This window comes from Gymnoscopelus microlampas (assembly GCF_963454915.1).
Source record: "Gymnoscopelus microlampas genome assembly, chromosome: 9".
Taxonomy (NCBI): domain Eukaryota; kingdom Metazoa; phylum Chordata; class Actinopteri; order Myctophiformes; family Myctophidae; genus Gymnoscopelus; species Gymnoscopelus microlampas.
In genome coordinates this window covers 28,429,614-28,455,196 of record NC_139946.1, presented here as the reverse complement: position 1 = coordinate 28,455,196, position 25,583 = coordinate 28,429,614, and the positions used below count along the sequence as shown (strand labels likewise).

Here is a 25,583-nt window from a genome sequence, read left to right as displayed (position 1 = left end):
GTAGGTGATGCATCGCATCGACACGTTTTGAGCTCGTGCCCAGGGACACATTAGCACATCCTGAACTCCATAAATGTAATGCACTCACCAGCACCACACCTTACTAAGGACCGCAATGGAAGCAAGCTGTAGGCTTTTTTGCGTTATGCTTTTGATTATGGTGGGTCAGATGTATGTTACCTGTGACATGTTTTATTTCATGATCAATAAAGATTTCAATCAAACCTTTACCTGTAGGTGTGGTGCAGACTCCAGGGTCAATACATGACCTTTGAAGTGACCCCATCCCTTATCAGAGCCGTTAGTGAATTGCATTTTAGCACATTCTCACGTTGGCACAACAGCCCTCCCACACCACCTTGAGCTTGGCTACTACCTTTTCCAAAAAAGGAGATAGGCACCGCTATTAAACATCTAGAATGGTTGCCTTTTATGCAAATGCCCCCCCTACATCCATACACAAACAGTACAAGCATTAGTTTGTGCGCAACTGTGCAAGGTGTTATAGGACTTGCTAAATCATGTCGAAGTCAGTCTTAATGTGCACAGAACTCAAGGAACGTTTTGGAGACAGACCACTCAAGCGGTTTACTTCTATAGCTCAAAATTAACATGTCAATCAGTGATTAAATGCTTAATTCCATTAGCTTAGACATCATTCTAATAAGGCCCACAAACGGACAACACAAAAAGGATTTTCAATTTTTATTGACTTTTTTGGACAATTTATTTTCCAGTGTCATCCATCTTTCACTTCTCTGGTATTTTGCATAATCTTTCATACAAGGCTAGAATGATAAAAACCATGATAGGCTGATGCTAGGTTTTGAACTAGCAGCTAGCGAGCCAAATCTGCACACATCTTGGGGTAACATGACTCTGACAATGTAACTGAATGCTATGACTGGGGCACCTGATCCATGAGCTTTCAGAAAAACATAAAACCTTCCACTTATCCAAAAATGCATAACCTCTGTCTGATTTTTATCATTCTAGATAATAAGGCTGATTAAAAAGGGCCATTGCTATGCAACAGAACAATCTGCATAGCAACTGGAAGACAAAGGGACTGGACACTGACCCATTACCAAGGATGAAGAACACGACATCACTAGACATTTAATTGGCACAGGGTGGTCTGCTCGTTCACTTACATGAGCCGGTTTTTAAAGTAAAGCAACAAGTTTGAAAGTCAAAACAACAAAAACAAAGTGTGGATAAAGGTTGGTTTACAGTTAGTGTGAGGTTTGATACGTTGGAGTTCCTTCTGGGTCTAGTGTTTGTAAGAAACAGTACAGTTCCGCCGTGACCTCCATAGCATCTGGCAGTTTGAGTGTGTGCCATTGTGTAGTGGCTGAAACCTTTCCCCCCCCCCCCCTCCTCTCTCTCTCAAACAACTTTGACCAATTCATAAGGCTGCAAGGTACATGCCACTGGTTGACCATATTCACAGAAGCACAGTTACAAGCAAATGGGAAACGGCTGGGACTGGGACAATCACTAAAATGTGCTTGAAGGCTAACAGTTGACAGATTTCACTCGGCTACATGAGGAATGCAGGAAGGGGAGGGCTTACTGAAACAGCTGGCCACCACATTGGTCAAATGTCATGTCGGAACCAACCAGCCAGCAGTAACTCAATCCCTTTGCCCTAGCCTGCAAAGGCAACTACGAAGGGCAGCTCAGTAAATTGAAGAAACTTTCCGAGGTTGTCTGGCCACCTTTGCATTTGGTATAACAATTCAAACCACAATGACATGTTAGGTCTAGCAACATTTAAAACATGGGTCATACTGCCTGTATAGACTTAACGCCAACAACCCAGCGATATATATCTTTTCCTTTTTTTGCAGAAGACAGTATTTGTTGAATGCAGATAACAAAGCTCACAAGTCAATTACAGTTTCCGAAAGCACTTCAGATTTCATCATGATTCTGCGAAGGCAGACGAGAAGTAGACAGGGAAGCATGACAGTCTCAGAACTGAAGCCTTCGAGGGTCAGCGGTCAGTCCAGGTCAAGAAGGGGACAATAACAGGGAAGATTTGTCGGGTTTGAGTTGAGGCCCGTCTGAGGGAAGCCATTTAGAAGCGCTTGGGGCCCCAGGGAGAGGCTTTGGTCGCCACTGGAGCTCCAAAGCTGGGGAAGTCTTCAGAGCTGCTCATATCAGGGGCCTAGAAAAAAGGGGGGGGGGGGATTATCATCTCTGCACAAAAATAAAAAAGTTCTGATTCCATTTTAAAGTAAAAATGTATCACCTTCTCACTGCCAGTGGTCCAGGGGGCCTCCCTCACCACAAAGCCCTTTGATGGTCCACGGGGTTCACCATCCGCTGAAGCACCACCACCCCCGGGGGGTCTCATGTAAGCCATCTTTGCCTCATTCTCAACTACGTCTGACATCTGAGGGCACCAACACACATTCCAAACCAATTATGGCACTGAATCAAAAAGGCTGACAGTTCTGATGAAAGACAGGTGCCAAACATGCCCACTTACGTATTCCTCTTCCAGATTGAGGAGATGGTCGATGGCTTCATCCACAAGCTCAGGACGTCCTGTGACTGTCACAAGGTTTGGGTCCGCAGCTCCAGGTTGGGGGAACCTGAGATCAACCTGCACAAGGGACAAAACCACACTTTCATTTTAAAAGTATCTGCAAGCTACTGCAACACACTGGCATTTGACATTCTCCATTTCTTCTCAAAGAGTAAAACCAGATTCATACTTGGTTGCACATCAGTGTCACGCGAATAAGTATAAATCAGGCTTATGGATGTTTATCCGCAAGTTCTTTTTTTTCTCACCTTGAACTCGTCCATGATCTTACGAATGCCCTTGCCACGGGCTCCAATGATGCGGGCATGGACCCTGCTGTCTAGAGTGATGTCTTCAGAGATCATCTCCTCCAGCTCATCCACAATACCCTGGATAGCATCCCGTGCAGCTGTAGCGTTTTGCTCATATCCAGTAATGGTAATCTGGTCCTGTGTGTGTTTTTTTTGGGGGGGGGGGGACAAGACGAATGTGAAAGAGAAATGTAGAAATTTGATGACTCATGGCAGCACCAACGGTTAAAACGCACAACATTAATCCCATGGTAATTTACTGCCACCTGTTGTGCCGACACAATAGTCGTAACCACTTTCAACCTAAAATGACACAGATGCTTTACCGGATTGAAAGATATAACAAAGTATAGGCTTTCCAGGTCTAAATGGGTAAAAAAAGAAAGTTTTCAAAAATAGCTAAATAGCCAATCTATAAGCTTGTGTGTTGCGTTGGGAGCTTGTAGATCGGCTATTTTCGTCATTTGTGGTATGTAAATTATACACTGCATTATACAAGTGGTTAGGGAATGCAAGAAACTGACTTCCTGTTAGGACACTCACTGAGTGGAACACCGTACCTGGTTCTCGTCATTCTTCTCTGGAAACTGGATGTTAACATCATGTTCAGTGCGAATGTTGGTAATGATGGCACCTTTGCGACCAATGATCTTAGGGTGATACTTGGGGTCCACAGTGATGGTCAGCTTGAAGCTCCTGAGTGCCTGTAGTTAAGACGGAAGTGTTTTGTTATGGTGACTGAAACATACCCTTTTTAATTCACCATGAATGAGTATTGGAGGCAACAGTTCACCATGAATGAGTATAGGAGGCAACAGTTCTAATAACCAAACTGAAATAGTGATCATAACCTTCAGAAAGTTGGGAAATAAAAGTTGGGAACAAACAAAAAAAAGGCAGCTCTCCACCTCAACGATTTTGGGCCGACTCGGCGTTGGAAAGCGCTACTTGGAAAGTGTCTGCTGAAGACAAACTGTTGTCGGATGCCGTCGTTCCGTCAGGTAGAGGTCCGTTGGGACCTCTATCGACGGGACGATGAGAAACCGAGCATGTTCAGTCGTTGGGCTGACCGGCACAGCTGTCGATAGCCATGGGGTAGTGAAGAGGGGGGAGAGAGGGGGGTGAAGGCTCTGTAGAGCACCCTGATTGGGTGTTTATCTTGTTTGGTCAGACAGGCTCCGTAGAGTAGACCTCTCATTTGCTACTACTGGTGCAGAAGCAAGCCTAAATAAGCCAGAGACATTTGCCCATTTGAACTAGATACCATATCCTCAACTAACAATTCCTATACCAATCGATCAACTCTAAAGCAAATAAGTAGGCTACGATAGCGCAAAAATGCTCTGTGTTCTGTATGTTTTGGTCGAGCTGGGAGTGTTGCCAGATTCTGAGAGAGAAACAAGCGACGAGGTCTATGAAAACAAGCCCAAAAGAAGCGACCAGTTTCACCACTTGAGCCCTATTGCATCAGCTATTTTAAAAAAGAATCCTGAAAGCAAGCCCAAATAAGCAACTATACTTCAGAAACAAGCCCAAACAAAAGCAACCAGCAACTATGAATATTTACAAGTGACTTTACAGGAGAACATGCCCAAAGTAAGCAGACCTGGCCAGGGTTTCCTGCAGGAAAAGGTTGGCGCTAGGCCAGGGGAGAGTCATGCCCCAAAAAGAATTTGGGGCAAATATTAATAGAAAATATGTGTAAACAAACAAACATCATGAATTTACACATCACTGATGATAGTGCTGTCAAGTCAGTCTATGAAGCCATCTATGAAATCTATGAAAATGTTTAATCTGCAATACATTATACAATATGTAGTGGGGTTCCCTGCTTCATCTCTGACAGCTAAGGGGTCCTTGGCCTGAAAAACTTTGAAGACCCCTGGTATACAACCAATACCACACTGATCCCATAACATCCTAACAAGACAACACTTGGTTATAGTCAGAACCAATGTCTAAACACCAGGTTAGAACAGTAATGTGTGTGCGCGCCGCTGCACGTGCAAGCAGCTGTTTGTTTGTTTTGTCAGAATGGAATATAAGAACGCTTGTCCCAAAACACGCTCGCCCTGGGTCTAATCCGTTGGCCTCCATCCGTGAAACAAATGGGGCGAGTGTGATTTGGGGGCGAGTGTGATTTGGGGGCGAGGAACGGTTACCACTCTGCGCTTCTCATCAAAATCAATTGCGGGAATAATATTATAGGGTTATAATCCTATAGGCTACATAATATATTGTAAATTATAAAAATAAATATAATAGCAGATGCCTTTACAGTAATATGGGTGACTATTTTTATGTATTAAAAACATTCCTGAGCCTTGCGAGCATTGCATCATTGTCACCAGAATCTTTTTGGCTCTGCGGTAAAGATTCCAAACTTCCAGGCCAGCCTGCCATCTCTAACGCATTTGCACAACAATGTGTGCATGGGCCGACAGTTTGTGCAGAACTAAATGCAAACTTTTGCCAACAGACTGCCAGTTTGTTGTAGTCTGTTGGTGGAGAGTCACGTCTGCATTAGTAGTAGTAGTCTGTTTGGTGGAGAGTCACGTCTGCATTAGTAGTAATGTTGTAAGTCAATGATTTGTCCGTCACTGAATTGAGCAAAGATATTCTCATATTAGCTAAGCCAGGGGAGTAGAGTCAGTTTGACAATGGGAAGTGGGAAACATTTGCTACCCAACCTTGCCCGCCCCATAACAATAGAAATGTTCATTGATCAGAGCCATTTATGGGTATTAAATATACCTGTAGATGCATGCCATCCTCATTTAATGGGTAACTAAATACAAAAGAAAACATTTAGTTACACTGGCAGTAGAGACATCCGCCAGGACGTGGCATCGTTATCCAGTTCAATAAGGCCACTTATTGAACTGCATGTGATGTGAAGATTGAATGACCATCGATAGGTTTTAAGTCTGTGGTTTCCCATAGTCAGATCAGTGGTAGATACTCCAATCATAGATATAGAAACCTAGATACCTCATTGGCCACTGCAGTTCGTTGGAGCGACCTGTTTCGTATGGTGGCCGCCATATTTCCGGGGGGCACAGGCACTGGCCAATCACTTCACGTTGACTACTGGCCAATCACAGCACGTCTTTTCCAGGACTTGTCAGAATCTAGTTGTCCCGCCCTCACCTGACTCTGACTGGCCTACCGCACGCGGGAGTTTCCAGCTAGCCCCCCGGAAGCGGAAGCGCACCCGCGATACAGACACCTCAGAGCCAGAGGAGGCGTCTAGCTTTATATGTCTATGACTCCAATCATATAGAGCAGATAAGACACGCTGTGATTGGCCAGTACTCGCTGTCCTTGCGTTTTTGGAGCCATACCTAAACTCAACCTTAATCCTAACCTCACAAAACTGTGCCTAAACCTAAACTTAAGCCCAACCTCACAAATAGTATACATAACATAACAAAATTATCCACGACACATTTTAGAGAAGAAATTAAAACGGTGTCAACACCATAGCATGTCAACAAGGCAGCTGGTAGAACGGGCGATGAAAATCGTCTGCTTTTTATCGCCTGGGAAGCGTTGAAGTGGTATAGGCTAAAGAATGTTGCGGGTTAGCAACTCCAGAACGAAGTCTGTTGAGGTTGACCCAAGCATTGTGTGGTAGGTTGCGTCCAGCAGGATTGCTTGGAGTCAACTCCCTTAATGTGGCACTATATCACTTAAACCCCATTTAATAGTAAACTAGAAAAAGTGCACAGGTCTCCGCCAGGTCAGGTAGGTTATTGTGGGCCAGCAATGTTCGGAATTCAGTCATTATAAAAGGTGAGTGGAATTTGTAGAAGTTGAGGGTTTAATGTTAAAGTTATTGCACAGACATGCAAACTTTAGATGCCAATCTTAGCCAATCAGGATGGAATATGAAAAATTGGACAGATCCGTCCTGATCACATGACTATAGAGATAATGTGCACCGCCTGCATGACGTTTGGACAAAATCTCTATGAGCAATATCATCAAAGTGTGTTTTGCTCAAATCGGCCTGCTGGGGGTGCTATAATAGGGCAATGTGAAAAGGGTGGCATTTCTTCCTTGGCCTAGTGGGAATGTGCATGTAAAGTTTCACAGCAATCAGACGCTGTGTTCATGATTTGAGGGCATTTTGTTCAAAACGGACCACTCCTGCAAACTTTAGAAGCCATCTGAACGAGTAATGGACAGAAAATGTGTTTGGCAAAATTCAGCCTGCTGGTGGTGCGCTAACAGGCCAATGTGAAAAAAATCTAACTTGACCACAGCGAGCCACAAATCATTAAAATATCATGTATATTTCAGTAGATAAGTGTCTGCGTTTGAGTCTCTGGTCAGCATAGTCAGCAGGTGGGGAATATCTCAGGTCAGGAAGAGCCCTGCAAAATCTTGCAAGAGTGGGAGCCTGTTTTAAAAAGGTGGGAATAGGGGGTCCAAAACAAAAGAGGAGCAGACCACGCAAAACAAATCCTGCAATAAACCGGATGTAGCGCACCTGAAGCATGCAACAGTGTGGGTGGAGCACAGTTGCAGCATTGAAGAGCACCGAATGAGTCAGCAAGGTTGAAAAGAAAAGCAGGAGATTACAAAGCAAAAGCAAGGTAGTTCTGATATGAACACATTTATCTTACAGCAAACGTTAGCTCTGAAGTTAACATCAACTTATGCTATAATCGTGACACGTCTATTCAATACTCCAGCCAGCACTGACCCGATCCTCCTGTTCAGCCTGTAGTTCCTTGACGCGCTCCAGGAGACCTTCCTTGGCACGGTCCAGGTGAGTGGCCAGGCCAGTGATGGCGATTATATCAGACTGCAGGTCATGAGCAGGCACTTGAATATTAACCTGCAGGAATTACATTGAAACCATTTTAAATGTGAACAAACACAGGTTACCCTTTCAAGATCCCTACTCTGCACACAAAAGATGCAATACAGACCTCAAATTCATCCATCATCTTGCGAATTCCGCTTCCTTTCTGTCCAATGATGTAACGGTGAAGCTCAAAAGGCACTTCAACCTCAATAGTGACAGGAACCAAAGCCTGGAGAGAAATAAGCATTTTGAGTTCCAGCTGAGAAATCAAAGACTGCATGAGGAAAAAGGTAATCCTGCTATGAACACACCGACCTTCAGCGCCTCCACGGCGGCTTCACACCGCTCCTTGCGGCCCGAAAGCACGATCACATCACACTTCTTAGGTGCGGCTGGATCCTCGGGCTCCTTCACCTCTCCGTTGGGCTCTCCATTCTCCTCAACAGCCACATCTGCAGGAGGAGCAGCAGGAGCAGCGGGAGCAGCTGTAAAGGACGGAAGAACCACGTGCACCGGGGGATCAGGAAAAACAAAAAAGATTTGGACATTATCAAGAAAGTCTACATAAATGTTCTTTTACCGTTGGGGTCCTCACGGTCTGGGAACTTGATTTGCACATTGTGATCTCTGGTGATCTGCTGGATCCGTGAGCCCTTAGGACCCATGATGGAACGGTGGAACCTCTGAGCAATGATGCACTCAATGGTCACTTGGGCATCCTAGAGGGGGAGGTAAATAAAGATTTAACTCAAATGGTCAACAGGACAGGGCCGGTCAGCTGTGCATTAGTAAGGATCACGAAAAGCACCACAGTTGTGTGTCCACTCACCAAATCCTCGATTATCTCCAGCATGCGCTTCTTTGCCGCCTCCACGCAGTCTTTGGCTCCCTTGAGGGTGACCTTGTCACTCTGAGACCCGGTACGAGGGAAGCTCACCATCACACCACCGTATTCGTCTGCAAGGTCCCTGAGGACTTGGCCACGGCGAGCCACAAAGTAGCGGTGGTGCTTGGGGTCGACAATCATGTGATCCTCCACAACGTTATCCTGACAAAATATTCAGAAAACCACACTAATGTCTACAACTCACAAAGTAGGGCTTGTTGATACAACTATCAACTAGCCCTAAAAAACCATCACAGCATTTGTGCACCAAACATCTTCATTCAATAATGTCTATTGCTTGATGATAAATGGTGCATTTATATAGCACCCTTCTCCGCTTTACAATGTGCATCCCATGGCAGAGGAAACCATGCAAGGCACCAACCTGCTCATCGGGGACCAGTTAGAGGTCTTGCTCAAGGACACTTCGACACACTAAAACAGGGGAACCGGGGATCGAACAAGGAAAATTGTGATTCTCAAGCGGCCGCCACACCTCCTGAGACACTGCTACCCGATTAAACAACGGTTACTTGGATCTTCCTTTACAAAATGTTACCACATTAACTTAACCCTCCCTGTTTTAGGCAACAAATAATTATTTTATTTAAAATCTGCAGATTGTGGCCATATCACTATTCACCACCCAACAAAGTGTATAGGGCAGAAGTGGTTGAAGTGAATAATGCAAATGCTTGCGTCTTATGATCGGTCAGGTTCTTTTGAAGCCAGCCTGCAAGTGTATACTGGTTGCCATTAGTGTGACGTTGTCCGATAAGGGATCATATATACACACACACACACAGTCTTACCAGACTCTTGATCAGTTCCTCTAGCTCCTTCTGGGCCTCGCGCACAGCCTCTTCTGTTCCAACCACAGTGATGAGCTCCTGATCCTGGTCCTCCGCGGTAGGGAAGATGATCCTAGCACCGGTGCTATCACGCACCTTACGGATGTTTCCGCCACCTTTCCCGATCAGGAACTTGTGGTACTCTGGCTTGGCACGCAGCTCAGCAGTGTGGCTCTTTATTTGCTGGATAATGATTCAAAACAAAATACAAGTTAACCACATGAACCCTAGCATCCCTATTCTGGGAATGTCATAATAGGAACACATGGCAAAAATAGGCAAACGGCTGGTGAAATTAGCAGATCTACAAGCTCGACACATTGTGAGGTTGTAGATTAGTTATTTTCAGTAAAGAGATTTGGTGTAAAGGGAAAAATGGAGGGCATCAAGTGCAAACCCCTGGAGGAGCTAAATACTGTATATAGGTTTAAGTGGTTAATTATACACTGAAAATGCATCAGTACAGGAGCAAGGTTTTTACTTCATGGTGGCCTAAGTGTGTATTAGTGACTCATCTGATCACTAATAAGGTAGGTTGCAAAGAAGCATCAACACACCAGTATTGTTATAGTCACTTTAAAAGTAATCCTCAATTCATATGGCCAGCTATGAAAATGCTCCCACTAGCACTGGATCAGGCAATACATTATAAAAAGGTATTGGCAGATCACAATGTACCACTGATGCCAGTTAATTGAGTACCTCAGGGCCTTTTCCTCTTCATTTAAAATGGCAGCCAGGTGAATGAGATAACTAGAAGTTGAGCTAAAAATCAGACAATGCACCTTCTCCTCTGCCAAGGCCAGCAGCTGCTGCTTGGCTTTCTCCACGTCCTCAATGGGGCCTCGGATGGTGACCTTGTCGATGCCCGAGCCCTCAGTGGGGAAGTGGATGTGCACTCCACCACATTCCTCCATAATGGAGCGCACAAAGCGCCCCTTTGACCCAATCAAGGAGTTGTGCAGCTTGGAGGGGATGGACACCTCCATCTCTGTGATATTTGCCTGAACACAGAAGGAGAGACAGTTATTATTTAGGTGTAAACTCACATCTGTGCTTCCTACACATCTGCCAAAGTGCTGTAGATGGACAGCACCCCTACCAGCTCCTTTTGAATGGCCAAGATGCGAATTCGAGCAGCCTCGCAGTTTGGCTTCTTGCCAGTGATGACGATCATCTCAGAGTTGCTGTTCTCAGCAGGCAGATCAATTTTTGTGTTTGTTTCCTCACGAATCTGGACAGAAAAAGAAAAAAAAAGTAGTCTGCATCAAATTACCCTGGAAAGAAAATGCAATTGTTCATTATGTTGAGGGGCTTTCAGTTACCTTCTTAATGTTTACACCTCCTTTTCCAATGATGTTCTTGTGGAATTGCTTGAAGATGGGGACTGAGACAGAGAAGCTGTTCTCCACCTGACCCAAGTGTGAACATAGTTGGTCAATACACAATTGTCGATTGGTGTTGCAGTATTTATTATAGTATGCTAGCCTACCGACTGTACAATATTAAAAACACTGCTATAAGGATTTTCCTTTTCAATTAAACATATCTTAAAGGACATACCATCTCAGCCACTATCTTCTGCATGAACTTTGCGCACAATATTAAAAACACTGCTATAAGGATTTTCCTTTTCAATTAAACATATCTTAAAGGACATACCATCTCAGCCACTATCTTCTGCATGAACTTTGCGCATTTCTCCACCTCGGTCCTTGGTCCCCGAAGCTGAACGATGTCACTTTTTTGTGCTGGGTCAGGAAAATTGATGATGACCTTGAACAAGTAATTTATAAAAAAGGTTAAAAACCATTCAAATGCCTTCAGTAGGGACCTTTATCCTTTAAAGACATTTAATGTAATTGTTTTGCATCTGACAAGAGGCCACTCTCTCCCTCTCAGAGCAGTCTAATGAACATGACAATGGTTGAACTAAAGCAACTCACCTCTGGGAATTTGTCTCGTACTTCCTTTATATTCTCTCCTTTTTGCCCGATGATGGCTCTGTGAAAACGCTGTTCAATGATCAGGTCCTTTGTACGCTCATTCTCCTGCAAGAGGAAATCAAGTTGGGTGAAAAAGACAACATATCATGGACGTAACAAAATCTAATTTGTGACATGCTAACATTTAAGTGCAGAGAGTTGGGACCCACCATGCGTGACGCAAGCTCAAGCAGCTCCTTCTTGGCTTCCTGAACACCCTGGGGGTCCCCCTCAATGCGGATCAGGGTACTCTTCTCATTGTCAGGGGGAATGCGGACAGTCACCTTGTGCGCCTCTTTGATGCGGTTTACTTAAAGATGAGAGAATTTTCAGTTAGACCCTCCCCAAAACAAGGATAGTGATTAGAACAGAACTTAAGGTAGGGTAAGTGATTTTCTTTGGCTAAAATAAGCTCTACATTCTGATAGTACTCATTGCTAGAGTGTTTGCTCAGTAACAGGAGTTTCCATGTCTCTCCAGCTCTTTATTAAACAGAAAATACATATTCAGGTTGGCAATACATATTCAGGTCGGGATACCAATTCAAATAAAATAAAATTTAAAAAAAATCTTTTTTTTTTTGAAAAATATTTTTTTTACTAAAAACGAGTTAACTCTATCTAGGCACTCAAGTGATGAAAAGCTAAAAACGAGTTAAGTCGTTCTAGGCACTCAATGTGTTAAGTCTCAAGCTACTTACTGTTAACACCGGCTTTCCCAATCAGGTGTCTGTGGAATTTGGGATCCACACTGATCTCTGCATAGTCCATTCGGCTTATCTGATGGGAGAAAGACAGAAGTTTCATATGAAACTTTTTACGGCTCGACTCTGTAAGACGCAAGAGAAATGTTTGTTTGATCTGGGATAATCTCACAAATTGTAGGATCGATCAGTGACAAATTTCTTGTGTACGCTGCCCATAGGTCAAGGATGTACCTAAACACATTTTATTCACATCTATCTTTTGAAATATTTAACTTTTATAATGGAAGTGAAGGGTGGTCCTTTTGGGCTGAAACCTTGCCCAAATATAGAGTCATACATCATAGACTGTGGATATCCAATACCCAAATGGGAGCCACGATGCTATCAGACGCAGTCTTGTTTTCCTTTTTTACGCATTTTCATTGGAGCAGTTGTGCAAACTCCGCCAATGTAATTTCATGCTAGATTGTATTCACATTAAATACACTTGAAATATGAACACATTTGACTTCAATTACTGGTTTTCACAACATAAAATAACAGTATCCCCCGACCTCCACCCGCTCCCTCCACTCTAGAAATTCAAACACACTCAAACACCACACAACGAAGCTCTGAACCATGGCTGATCAGGCCTTCTGCTCAGCTGCTCCTCGACTGTGGAATGCCCTCCCTGACCATCTGAGAGCACCACAGTCCATTGACACCTTTAAAAGGCTTAAGGGGACTAAAAACTTTTCTTTTAACATAGCATTTGCTGAGATGGACTCAGTGATGCCGTGTGTTTGCTTTAACTTTTTAAACTTCTTCTGTGTTTAGCTGACTTTTGATCTGAATTTTATTAAGTTCACTGTTTTATTATTGTTTTTAACATGTAGCACTTTGAGATTTGTTTCAAATATATAGTGTGTTACAAATACAATGTATCGTTAGTAGTATGATATGACTCGAGCGATGAAACGCAAGCTTTTTTGACAGGGAAGTATCAAAAAAGGCAAGAATGCATTGAAAATTGGTGATACTTTGACGCATGCCATTAACCTCACCAGATCTGTAACAATAGCTTCAATCTGGGTATGGACCATCTGCAAGTCTTTGGTGGGACCCTCCAGGGTGATCTTATCTTCTCCCTCAGTGAACTCAATGTGCACCTGAATACAAGAAGAGGCATTTAAAAACAAAACCCAACAGCCAAATAAAATGCCCAATATTTTGCAAAAGAACTCTCCACAAACCTTGGGCATTTGCTGGGTGATCTTGGCCAGATTCTGCCCTTTCTTGCCAATAATGAAACGGTGAAGCCAGGAAGGAGCTGAGACTGAGGACACAGTATAGCTGTTGGCCTGCAAACAAAAATGCATTTCTCATGTTATTCGCCATCATATTTTCCCTGACGATGCTACGGTGTGAATTATACTTGGTTGCGCACCAGAAATAGCTGATCTAATTACTATAGTCCAAGAGTAAAAAGGCGTTATGCTGTTACACAGGGTATTTTTTCCTCTCTAAAAACATACCTTGGCATAAACTTCGGTGAGTGCCTGGCCCAGCCGGTCTGGCTCCCCACGAAGGATGACAGTTTCTGAGCTGCTGTCAGAGGGTGGGATCTCGACCGAGACGCCCGTTTTCTCCAGGATCTCCTGCAGTGTGTTTCCCTTGGGGCCGATCACGTACTTGTGCTGTGACTTCTTCACCTCCACTGCGATGGTGGTGGTATTTTTCTTCTAACAAGAAATTACAGTGTCATTCACATACATACACATATACACACACACACACACACACACACACACACACACACATACATATATATATCAGCTCGCATCAAGCTAAACTCCTTGAAGAGTACTGTCAACTCATGACTCTTACTAAACATGACCAAAAATATATATATTAAACTTGATTTTGGGTGATAAAACACGCAATGATCACTGAACTTATGATAGTGTTGCCAGGCTGGTCCGGGTTCCGTTTATCGTTCAGTACGGGTTCAGAGCCCGTCTACTGTATCCGATCATTTCCACCCACACATACATGAACACAAACGAGAGACACTCTGCCCCAGTGCTCAGTCACCGGCACCTCCATGGCAAAAAGCATCCCATAACCATTTTCTTCATCGAACATGGCCAGCATAGCGTTCTGACTAAACACACTATGTCATACATGTGTTTAGTAATGTACTTTTGCGATCTAAAACCATATTTTCCAGTCTGTGATCCTGTGCGCAGAAACACTTAAGAGGGCTGCTTCTGAAAAACATAGGAAGCCCTTTGATTGGCTGGCCGAGTAAGGAACAGCACCACAGATTTACCATAGAGATATATAGCCTCCGATCACAGTATCGCATCGACATGTTTAGAGCCCATATGCTGTGTAGTTGTTTAGATGCCATATTCTGAGAGGACATTGAGCGCTCATTGGCTGGCCTTTTACCAAGAAAACTGAAGGCTTGCATACTGTGGGCTCCAGTTGTAGGATTTTTTAGCGGCACTAGCCGCTCTATACCTTTAGGTATAGAGTGGATCCTGCTCTATATCTGACTTTGTCCGTGTTCACCGTCAACGTTCTGATTGGTCAGACCCGTCAACGTTCTGATTGGTCAGACCCGTCAACAAAGTCTATACCTTTAGGTATAGAGCGGATCCTGCTCTATACCTGACTTTGTCCGTGTTCACCGTCAACGTTCTGATTGGTCAGACCCGTCAACGTTCTGATTGGTCAGACCCGTCAACAAAGTGATTGGTCAAGCTTCACGTGACACATGGCGCTACCTTCACACAGGGTGTGATTTTTTTATTGCACCCAAGTGCTGCTGAGACGTTTCGGGCTCTCGCCCTTCCTCAGACAGAACCCGAAACGTCACAGCAGCACTCAGGTGCAATAAAACAATTTTGGAAAACAAATTCAACCAATTTTGGGTGAGGATGTGCATGTCTCTCCTCCCTTTATATTGACCTTTTACCAAGGCCAGACAATGAGGAAAAAGTGACTAGAAAGTGTTGAGAAAGTGACGACTAGCTGCGTGTCTCTTTACTGATCAGCCCTGCGAGCAGATACAAAAATAAAAGTGGAAATGGTAAGTTCCTTTCACTTTTCCAAAGCCCATGCCAAAAGCTGCTGAGTGTCAACCGTGTATACACATCAATGGTCCATTGTGTGACCTGCTAAGTAGTATAGGTGTAGACACTGTGGATTGTTAAAAGCCAATGGGCAAGCTACTTTAACTTCAGTGGGTAGGCTATCAAATGAATGTAATGCAAATCTGGCCCCGTGTACAGCCGCATGTGCTGGGTGCTCGGCATTTCTCCTGGGCGCCCGGGCAAGGAGGAACCCGCAGTCCTACCCATACACAGGCCCAAAATGTTTTAATAGAAGAGCGGGGAGACCACTGCACAACCAATGCAGTTGTGCAAGTTATATTGTACTAGACCGGGCAACAGCCTACTTGGGAAAGAAACAAGTCGGAAATACATGCCCCAACCGGTTATGCAATACCCGTTGATGCCCGTCGATCGGTCGGATGGTTCTCAAGATACGTGAACTACAGACGCGCACATAGACGGAAGGATAGAGATTTCTCTCATTTATAGTAGGATTCAAATAAAATAACGGTTTATTTAAGTTATGGATTGCAGCTTTTAAGTTGTAATGCGATCAAAAAATTACTTTGTCTCAAAATGTAGTCCCTTATAAATATAAGTAGGTATAAGTTGGTATACTGGATTACCTTCTCTTCGTAAACCTTCTTGATCATAGCCACAGCAAGGGCCACCTGCTCTTTCTCCCCAGTGATGACAATCTCCGTTTTGTTGACGCTCGGTGGGGGGACATTGATGCGTGCTCCAGTCTCCTGCATCATCTCTCCCACCAGCTTGTTGTAGGCACCGGTGAGGAAGGGGTGGTACACCTTGTCGATGTTCACCCTCTCCACAGCACGTTTGTCCTGAGGGAGGAGGAGGAACACAAAGATTTAATATAAAAGATATATTGGATTCAAAATAAGGTATTTTACAAAAAGCTATAATCATGCCTCAACAATACATTAAGAAATACCAGTTCTACTAGCTCACAACGCATCGTGAGTTATGCTGTTTATTAATGATATCTCTTTATCAATGTCTCAATGAGAAAATCTGGTGAGTTCAAGAGAATAGATTGTACACACACACACACACACACACACACACACACACACACACACACACACACACACACACACACACACACAGAGCATTAAAAAGAAAACCCCAATAGGGGACACAAGCTCAGTTAACCCATTAAGACCTGGAATTGTGTCATTTTTAGATTTGAGCTAAAAAAGCATTATTTTACACTTTGGGCTATTCAAAAATAGCAGATATACAAGCTCATAGCGCGGCACCGAGTGCCGCGCTACGAGCTTGTAGATCTGCTATTTTTGAAAAATCGTGAAAATGTGTGCAAATCTTCTGAATATATATATTTTTAAAGCGAACATTTTTAACTCAAATCTTTGCTTCTGGGGGTCCCTGGAACAAAATATTTTGATGGGGGTCGGCGGCCAAATACATATAATTTTGGGGGTCCTTGACATGAAAAAGATTGAGAACCACTGATATAGAAACACACGTTTTTCAGAAAACTGTTGGTAACTTGGAGACATGTAGAATCGGCTTCATGTCTCAATGGGTTAATGTTCTGAACTGACGATGACAAGTTAAAGGTCTTTACTGCCTTAGGTTATGTGCTGTAAAAAAAACTATTCTGGTCTTAATACTTTGTAAGCTTTTTCCTGTGGTTGATGACACAACATAGCTTGCTATTGCAGCCGTTTGGGCTTCTGGGTTACCTGCTCAGCAGAGATCAACAGAACCTCGTGCTTGGCCTTCTCCAGGCCCTCCTTGGTGCCAGAGATTTTGATGTGGTTGCTGGGGTCGTCAGGTCGTGGGATCTGGATTTTAGTGGCGGTCTTGAGCTCAAGTTCCTGAAGCTTCTCCCCGTTCTTGCCGATGACAAAACGATGATGTTCCTTGGGGATGGCTACAGTAGCTGAAGCCTGTTGAGGACAAATACACAGTTGGCATGACCACCCAAACACCTAAAATGTGTCAACAAACATTACATGGCCCAACTATACATTTCATATGGTTTGTTGCTGAGCTCTTAACCTGAGTCTGCAATCGGGACACAATCTCCTTGCGGGCCTTCATCACGGCATCCAGCTTTCCAGACACCATGATGGAGAGGCCCTGATCTTTAGCCATGGACAGTTCTAGGTGGGCACCGGTCTTGTGCATGATGTCCACACAGACCTTCGCTTGGTCTCCCTCCCCAAACTGGTTGATGTCCTTGTACTTGCGCTCTTCCAGTGGCACATGGAAAACCTAGTTCAGGTTGTTAAAGAAATAAAAAATAAACTTAGTGCAAAAAAAATACATAAACAGTTATATATTTTTTAAACCTAATCACCTAATAAATAAAAGAAAAAAACTAAATGTTCCGTCCTGAATGCAATTCAAATTGATCACCTTATATTGAAAACCACAGGATGACACATGCACTGCAGTAAGATAATGAATGACTGCATGTGTTTTACCCTCAAGTAACAAAAGTTTAGATAAACATGGGCATTATGCCAAAACAAGGCAACTCCTTGTAAGACCTGTAGGACAAGTCCATTCCAGAATGTTGGACTGTAAGGAACAATACATTCAACAGATATACTGCACAGCTCACGTTTCATGTCACAGATTACTGCAAGATACTGACAAAATGTAGGCATTTCTGCCACTGGAGAAATGTAAAACATTTCTCCATTGTCAAAAAGTGGCGTTTCTGTTCCACGATAAACCGAGGAGAGCTTGTGTGTGGCTTTCAAAAAGGTTTGATTATGGACATGCTTTTCAAAATAGTGAATTTGCTCATGAGAAGTCCATTCTACAAGTACCTACAGTACGTTTTGATTATGCAATTGCACTTCCATTCAAATTAATACTTTATTTCAAGTTTTGAACCACGTGAACCTTAGTGTCCCTTTTCTGGGCATGTCATAATAGGCAAACAAACAAACAAACAAACATTGGTCAAAATTCAGCAAAAATAGCTGATCTACAAGCTCGTTTTTCGGACGGATTTAACACAAGTGTTTAATTCTGGGATGCATGGTGTCTCCACACGCAGCGCACCACAGAGCAGGGTCCGACTTTCGCCCACAGGGACAACTCAAGCAACCCGCTTCATACAGAGTATGACGTTCACTTTATCCTGTGGGATTTATGCAACTATTCGGTCTCTTTCCGTCACAGATTGTTGATTCTGGACTCGCGCTCAGTCGACACGTGCTGCCGTTCGTATAGACCCCGTTCAACAAAGTATATAGGGTTTAAGTGGTTAAAATCAACAAGGACAATATCTCACATAGTTTCATGCTTCAGTCACATATTGATTTGGCCAGCCTGGACCTAGTTCTACAGATGCTGTGAAAACATACAGTACCTGGGTGATAACGGATGACTTCAGAGGACGGATCTTTGAATTCCAGGCACCAGCTGATTCCTGGCTCCCCTCAGGTGAAGCTGCCTTCTCAGGCAGAGGTGGGAAGGCATCCTTGTAGGTAGGAAGGCTTTCCTCTTCCGGAGGGCCACTGGTTCCTGGTACCGCAGGAGCTGAACACAAAGATATAGGAGACCGAGGTAAGTTCACTTCAGATGAGGCTAGGCATTCACAGCCAAATGTGGTCCTGAGCTATAGTTATTAACCTGTGCGCGAATACTCACCACCATCCTGCTCCGTCAAGAGCCCACTACGGTGCTCATTGAAGCTTTCCTGCGTAAGTACGGCGATTGAGCTCATGGTTGAAATCCCACTTTAACACGGAGTCCGAGTGTGCCACTGGAAATTAAGGTTAACATGTTAAAATAATACATGTAATGGACCAAAATGGCCAAATGGCATTTACCAGCGAAAACTTGTTTATGAATGTATATAAAACGATGCACAGCATACATCAACAATGAACAGGGGGTCAAACTGATCCCCAGCAGCTGCATGTATGAGCTGCTGGGGGTCAGTTTGACCAACACAGACCAAACTGCTCCAGGGCAAAGGACACGTGACCATCGGTTGCATGCCCTTTAAAAGGGTGTGAAATAGGCACGTTTAACATTGTACACAAGCTTATCAATAGGTGGACTTTGAAATTGTGACCATTATCTAATCTTTCTTTATCAAAAGAAGCCATGCTCTGTTCTGATCATTTACCATGTCAGCACTGTGAGAATGTGGTCTGATTGACAGTCATTAGGTCTCTCACTGTCTTAGTGTCATCGAGAGAAGAAACTGATTAGCCCTCTCTACAGTCCATGTCCAGGGTTATTCTAAGCCTTACTGCTAGGTGAGCAGGCTCCAAGGTTAAGAGGATTTCCCCACTGACCCCTCAGTATATCCATGGGATTAAAGTTAGCAGGCCACCGTTTGACAGAACTGCATTCCTATGATTTTGTGAGTGATAATAATTATCCAAAGCTAGAAACCAGAGAACTGTAGTTATTGTCACCCAAGTAGTCAAAACCTAAACCCAACTACTTTTTACAGGTTTTAAGGTCTTGTTGGTCCTTTACCTCTATGTGGCTTTATTTCACAGTAGCAGGCAAGAACTAGAAATGGTGCCCATAGACATAATATCAAATGGACTCTGTACACAAAGCTTCTGGTTCATCTCAATGGACAAGATCTAGGATTTCCCCTCTAGGGTATATTATCAAAAGTCTTTGCTCTCAGCCTTAGTATGAGACAACTCAATACAGACAGTAAAAGTATGTTAACTGTTTTAAGATATATTTTGCTCCAAGCATGCTTGCATTATTTTGAAAGCACAAAAAAAGAGAAGTCTCATATGTTATGGAGTATTGCCCCCTCATTAAACACTAAGTTAAGGAAAAGGCAATGCTAAGTTAAAGCAGTTTAGCTCACACTTGCAGAATACCCTTTTAGTGGCCTCTTCCTCACCAATGCCTCCCTGAAGTTAAGACGTCACTGTACATTACAGTTCAGTGTACTGCACACAGATCCTGTTGCGGCTGCATGTGTGCTATAACCTTCCAGATCAAATGGTATGGACAAACATTTGGAATGAAGCCAAGATAATTGAAGGTATCCGTCCAATTACATTGGATTTAATATATTATATATACATTATAATGGGTATAATATTATATCCAACAGGGAACATTGTCTGGTGCTAGAACCTTTGATCTAGATGTTTAGTTGGGCTTCCAGAGGTCAGAGAATGATCTTACCAGCTAAATGGTCAGTTACCAGATAATCCGTCCTGTAAAGCTGCCTGTTCTTGTCAGCCTGCCAGCTTTTGCCTAAAGACAGCAAAACAAAAAGATGAAATACTTGATAAAAGACACATGCAATTCACACCTGTATTGCAGCAAATAGGTGCACATGTTTTTACAAAAGTAGCAGCCTGATTTATTTACACTACATGTTCGTTAAAGCTCTAAAACAAGTCAGGTGGGAAAAATATAGCTGCTTTCCATTTTGGTATTTAACAAAATGTTAGTATAGACAACACAGATGCCCCATCTCTTGCAGTCTTCTACAAAGTAGTTATTGACAGACTTTACAGCACCATAATGTCGAGTCATCTTATGTATACAAATGCCACGACTACAAGCAGTTTGAGGGGTAGCTAATCAAATTCTGAATGACAGATGCACTCACAACCACTCATTTGATCGTTGCAAGCTATTGATGCAAACTGTACATTACAATAACAAGTCGAGTTACTAGGCCAGACTAGTGTAATAAAGGGTGCATAATACTAGTGACGAGTGACTCGTTTCATTTGCAGTCACGACTACACACCCAGCTTCAAAAAGCTGATCAACATTTTGACAGCTACACAACACAAATAACATTTAATTCATTGGTAGCTGGTCCCTTCGGTTGATTAAGGGTCTGATCTGCTCGTATACGAGTCCAGACGAGCAGATCAGACCCTTAATCGAGAAAGCAAGAGAGGGATCGAAAAAAAGTGTAATAATATCTAGAGCCCATCTACAGCCCTCAAGTATAATGCAGTCTGCATTGATGTCGCCTAAATCCCGGATTAAGGTTTTAAGCCGCTAGGTAGCTAATGTTAGCTACTAATTATACGCTATACGTGGTTAGCTGACGTTGACCAAAAGACAAATAAAGAAATAAAGAAACAAAACAGCACAACACGGTACCACCGTTACAATTGGACTGTCAACTACCGCCAGTGTGTGAAATGTCTGCTGGTGCTTTTCCTATCATGATGTACGGGTTTTCATAGTGAAACGTAGCAGCTCAAGCCTCAAACAGATCATGCTAGTTAGCCAACTTGCTATAAACTTTGCCCGTGTGTTTGAGTGCTTATGTGACACGTAGCCGTGTAGGTGGCTAGTGGCTACAAGCTAATGCTAGTTAGCCTGGGGAAAACTGTCACCAACACACAGAGAGACTCGAAGCGGTATATACGTTAGCATAACGTCATAACCACGACAGCTCAAAGAAATAAACACACAAATACATGCAAAACGTGCCATTAGTGTTGACAAACGTTAGCTACGTCTAACGGAATGCGCGTTAACGCACCAACACAAAGTGTTATGGTCAAAAGACCGTAGCATTAGCACGCTAACACTAGCCAACGTTAACAGTTATCTGCACTGTGGCTTTAATGTGTGGTTCTTCTTAGCGCGAGCGTTTCGGGTTGACATAAAACGACGTGTTTTCGGGGGGAATGCAGTGTCGATGAGGCTCGAGCGGCGACGACCCACGAAAACACGTAGTTTTTCTTGCCGAGCGAGCAGCTCGCGCGACCCACTGTAACAGAGCCTTTAAGTCCACGTAGGCATAAGGACCACAGCTGACACGGAGTCACACACACACACAGGCCACAATGTGGCTACAATCTGCAGCTACAGTCTAGCAACAAAAGTGTCACTTTGTACAATGTTAACACAATAGCCGCGCCACGCGCGCCGCGGTACCTAAAATCGTGCTATTAGAATTGAATGGTAACGTCAGAGACACAACTTACTTATTTGTACGTTCTCGTCTGCCCTAAAGGTGCAGAAGCTGTGATGAAATTCCACTGGCGAGAAGGTGGGATTGAAGCCTGACCCATATATACGAGAGCCGCCCACCAATCATGGCCCCGAACGTCACGTTCAAGAGACTAGAGGTCCGGTTACAATTCACAGGTTTTTCAGTGGATTGAAAAACTCCTCTTGCATAACTTTTTCCTGACTGGGATTCATTTTCGGTCTCACATCGCCTTACCTGACTGACATTATGCAAGAGATATGATTTTTCACTGACACCGTTTGTTACCTGCTTGTCTCATGTTCACATGACCACCACAGAGGCCATTTTCAGGGAAAGCCAGGTTTGCTGATATTTTTTTCAAAAGTAAAGAAAAAAGCAAGCTCATGTGTCTGGAAGCTTTTCACTTTGAGCATTTAGATCTTGTTAATCATAAAATTCTACACCAGTCCATAGACTATACTGTGTGGCTGTGCTTAATCTAAGCATGTTATTATCACACCCATGGTTACTGAAAAGCAACCTAGATCTATCTGTTACAGTAGACACACCAACCTTCCTTTCCTCAGAATGTTTTTTTCTGATCCAAAGTAGTAGTAATGACAACTTTTATTTGTATCACCCATGCACCCAAAAGCACCAAAGGAGGCATATAGCACAGGGGAGAGGGGGTGCTCCCTGAAGTTGCCCCTATTGTTTATGCAGCTAAACACATTATACTCATAAATAAATTATAACATAAGTCATAACACATGAATCGCCCGAAAACATAAGACATTAACGCATTAATCGCCTGAACACATTCCCCATGGCAAATAACAACACAATAAATAACACAATAATAAACAAACAATAACATTGGAACGTCCCCAAGGCATGCTGTGAATCTCTCCTCTGCCCAGAATGCTATAGCCCCCACCTAAGGGGTTACTGTCCCCAGCAGTAACCCACTCACCCAATAAAGTCCTGGGATGCTGAAGTGGACCCACTCCTTCCCCAGGGCCCAGGTTCGATTCTCGGCCCGCTATGTGTCCATGAGCAACACTTAAACCACCCCAAGCGCTCATCAGAACTTAGAAATTTGAGCAGCATCAGCATCAGCTGGTTCCCCACCAGGATTAACCCTTCCAATGTCTTGCTCAGGGACACTTCAACACGTAGGCAGGGGTACGCGAACCGGGGACCTTCTGTTTCCCATTTGTGGCCATTATCGGCTTCAACCCTAACCGGACCCGGTTAAGGACCACATCACTCTCCTTCTCTCAGCACAGGCTGTGTAGGTCAAAGAGTTTCCCAGTTACAGTTGAATCTGCAACGTTGATGATGACCACAGTGCATTGTGCATTGTGAGCAGCAAGTATGTTTCCTATAGGCAGACTAAGGAAAGGGTTATTCCTGTGTCAATAAGGGCCTGGCACTTATTGAGCTTGCAGTTCAGATATAATCTTTGGTTTTGTCCTAACTGACAAAGTCAATGTTCCCCATGGGAGGGGGAAATGGCTATGGCTGTGGATACTCAGGGCCATCAAGGCTTGGTAGTGATGTGCCACATGTTCCAGTTCTCTGCATCAGTAGCAGCCAAAGTGGCTTCTCTAGTGACTGTGCTGTCTCATCACTGATCATTTTATCTTCCACCGATTCAGCTTGTCTTACTCTGTCCATTCTGCTTCTTGTAGGGCATTGTAGAGTGTCCGTTGGCCAGACACACAATCATGCTCTCAAAAATAGCGTGTTCTAGTCTAGAGCCTGAGAAGCTGAGAGCATGGACTGGTATATTTAGCAGACTTGTCAGTTCCTCAAGGAGTGATGTGCTTACTGCAAACTTAAATTAAAGCTGTGCAGGTGTGTGGTTCACTGTCTGGTGTATGGTGCAGGAAGCAGAGCCTGGAGGTCCGTAGGGCTGTGGTGGGTCTGACTCTGCATTTTGTACACGACTGTAGCAGCAGCAACCTCTCTGTTGATACATGTGAAATTCAGACACTGGTCTCTGTGCTGTTATTGTCTTAAATCAAAATGTTCAACATGAAAAAAAATGTTGAAAAGCAGGCAGTGCACGCTCGCGCATAATTATGATGCATAAAAGTAAATAAAAATACAGGACGGATATAATTATCCACCACAAACCTTTCAGTATATTGTCATTACACCTTATTGGTTCTTAGCAGACATGGTCATTGTCATTGTGTAAAATATGCCTTATTGATGGACATGAAAAAAATCAATAATTAAAGGATTTCATTAGCTTACAAGCTTTTGCTTCCATATAAGCTCGCCACCAAGTTCAGGGATCTTGGTATGCACCAGTCCACCTGACCATTTGCAGCTGGATGCTGGACTAACTTTTCAGGCAGTCGCTGGGAGGTGGTGAGAATGTGCAGCATCATATCGGAACCACGGACCCTCAACATGGCAGCCCCTCAGGGCTACATGCTGAGCCCTCTCCTCACGCACAACTGTGTGGCTATGCACTGCAGCTACAACATCATCAATGATCATCAAGTATATGCAGACGATGTCAAATCACTGACACTGGTGTCATGAGAACAACCTCTCACTCAAGAAGACCAAGGAGCTGATCATTGACAGAAGCAGAGACGAGAGCACGACCCATCTCCACTGATGGTATTGCAGTGAAATGGATCAGTGACTTGGTGTCTGTACACATCTCCAAGGACCTCACATGGACCACCATCATCGGCGTTCACTCGAAACGAGCAAGATTGTCCTCCTGTCTGTGGGTCTGGTCATCTGTGGGTCTTCAGGTGGCTGTAGAGGCCGATCCTTGATCCACAGGGCCCTATTAAGGACTTCAAAGGTAAGAACTGGTGCTATTCATTAATTTAAGACGTGGAGGCGTGACCAATGCCATTTTGCTATTATGGGTGCGGTAATGTGCACACTGCACCAAGGTGCTATGCAGTAAAACTTCCCTGAATTAGTCTGCACCATGGTGTGTTCGGGCGTTACTTTAATCAATCCAATCAGAGTACCATTACTTTAATCAATCCAATCAGAGTACCATTCCCTTTAAGATCAGTGCCATTCCCTTTAAGATCAGCGCAAGTGCGTTATCTGTGCGTTAAGCGGTGAGAGCAAACCTCACATTGAAAGGACCAAAGAGACTGCTACTGCTGTCCAAAATATCCGATCTCCAAGCAGTGGCGTAATTTGCCTAGGGTTGCTGGGTTATGAGAACCCATACGCAGGACTTCCACGCAAGGGTGCCATCCAGGAGAGGATTCTTTAATTAATTTAAGTTTATTCATTTATGTTTTTAATAAACAAAAATAGCCATCCGGCCCATATTAAATTACACAGTAAAGGCATCTGCTATTATATATTTTTTTGTCATTACCAATATATTATGTAGCCTATAGGATTATATCACCATAATAGTAGTCATATATATATACTTCTGAATCGTGAA

At 43.6% G+C, this 25,583-nt stretch overlaps 1 protein-coding gene across 2 annotated transcripts; it reads right to left on the bottom strand.

Annotated features, from left to right (window-relative positions):
* Window positions 1-690: 690 nt before the first annotated feature.
* hdlbpa (high density lipoprotein binding protein a) lies at window positions 691-22,237 on the bottom strand. Of its 2 annotated transcripts, none has more exons than XM_084065755.1 (28): window positions 22,152-22,237; window positions 20,374-20,445; window positions 18,853-18,967; window positions 18,572-18,741; window positions 17,245-17,460; window positions 16,926-17,132; window positions 15,825-16,040; window positions 13,612-13,818; window positions 13,330-13,437; window positions 13,141-13,245; window positions 12,089-12,167; window positions 11,559-11,698; window positions 11,350-11,454; window positions 11,066-11,179; window positions 10,729-10,815; window positions 10,506-10,637; window positions 10,189-10,407; window positions 9,365-9,586; window positions 8,496-8,714; window positions 8,247-8,385; window positions 7,982-8,151; window positions 7,791-7,895; window positions 7,562-7,696; window positions 3,408-3,551; window positions 2,806-2,985; window positions 2,498-2,614; window positions 2,258-2,401; window positions 691-2,173 (listed from the first exon to the last, which is right to left on the bottom strand). In XM_084065755.1, the coding sequence occupies exons 3-28, from the start codon at window positions 18,926-18,928 to the stop codon at window positions 2,084-2,086; spliced, it is 3,846 nt and encodes a 1,281-aa protein (XP_083921881.1). In that variant the 5' UTR covers window positions 18,929-18,967; window positions 20,374-20,445; window positions 22,152-22,237; the 3' UTR covers window positions 691-2,083. The 2 variants fall into 2 exon arrangements, with proteins under 2 accessions (XP_083921881.1, XP_083921882.1); XM_084065756.1 differs by having other exon boundaries at window positions 13,612-13,815.
* Between the last annotated feature and the right edge of the window lie 3,346 nt (window positions 22,238-25,583).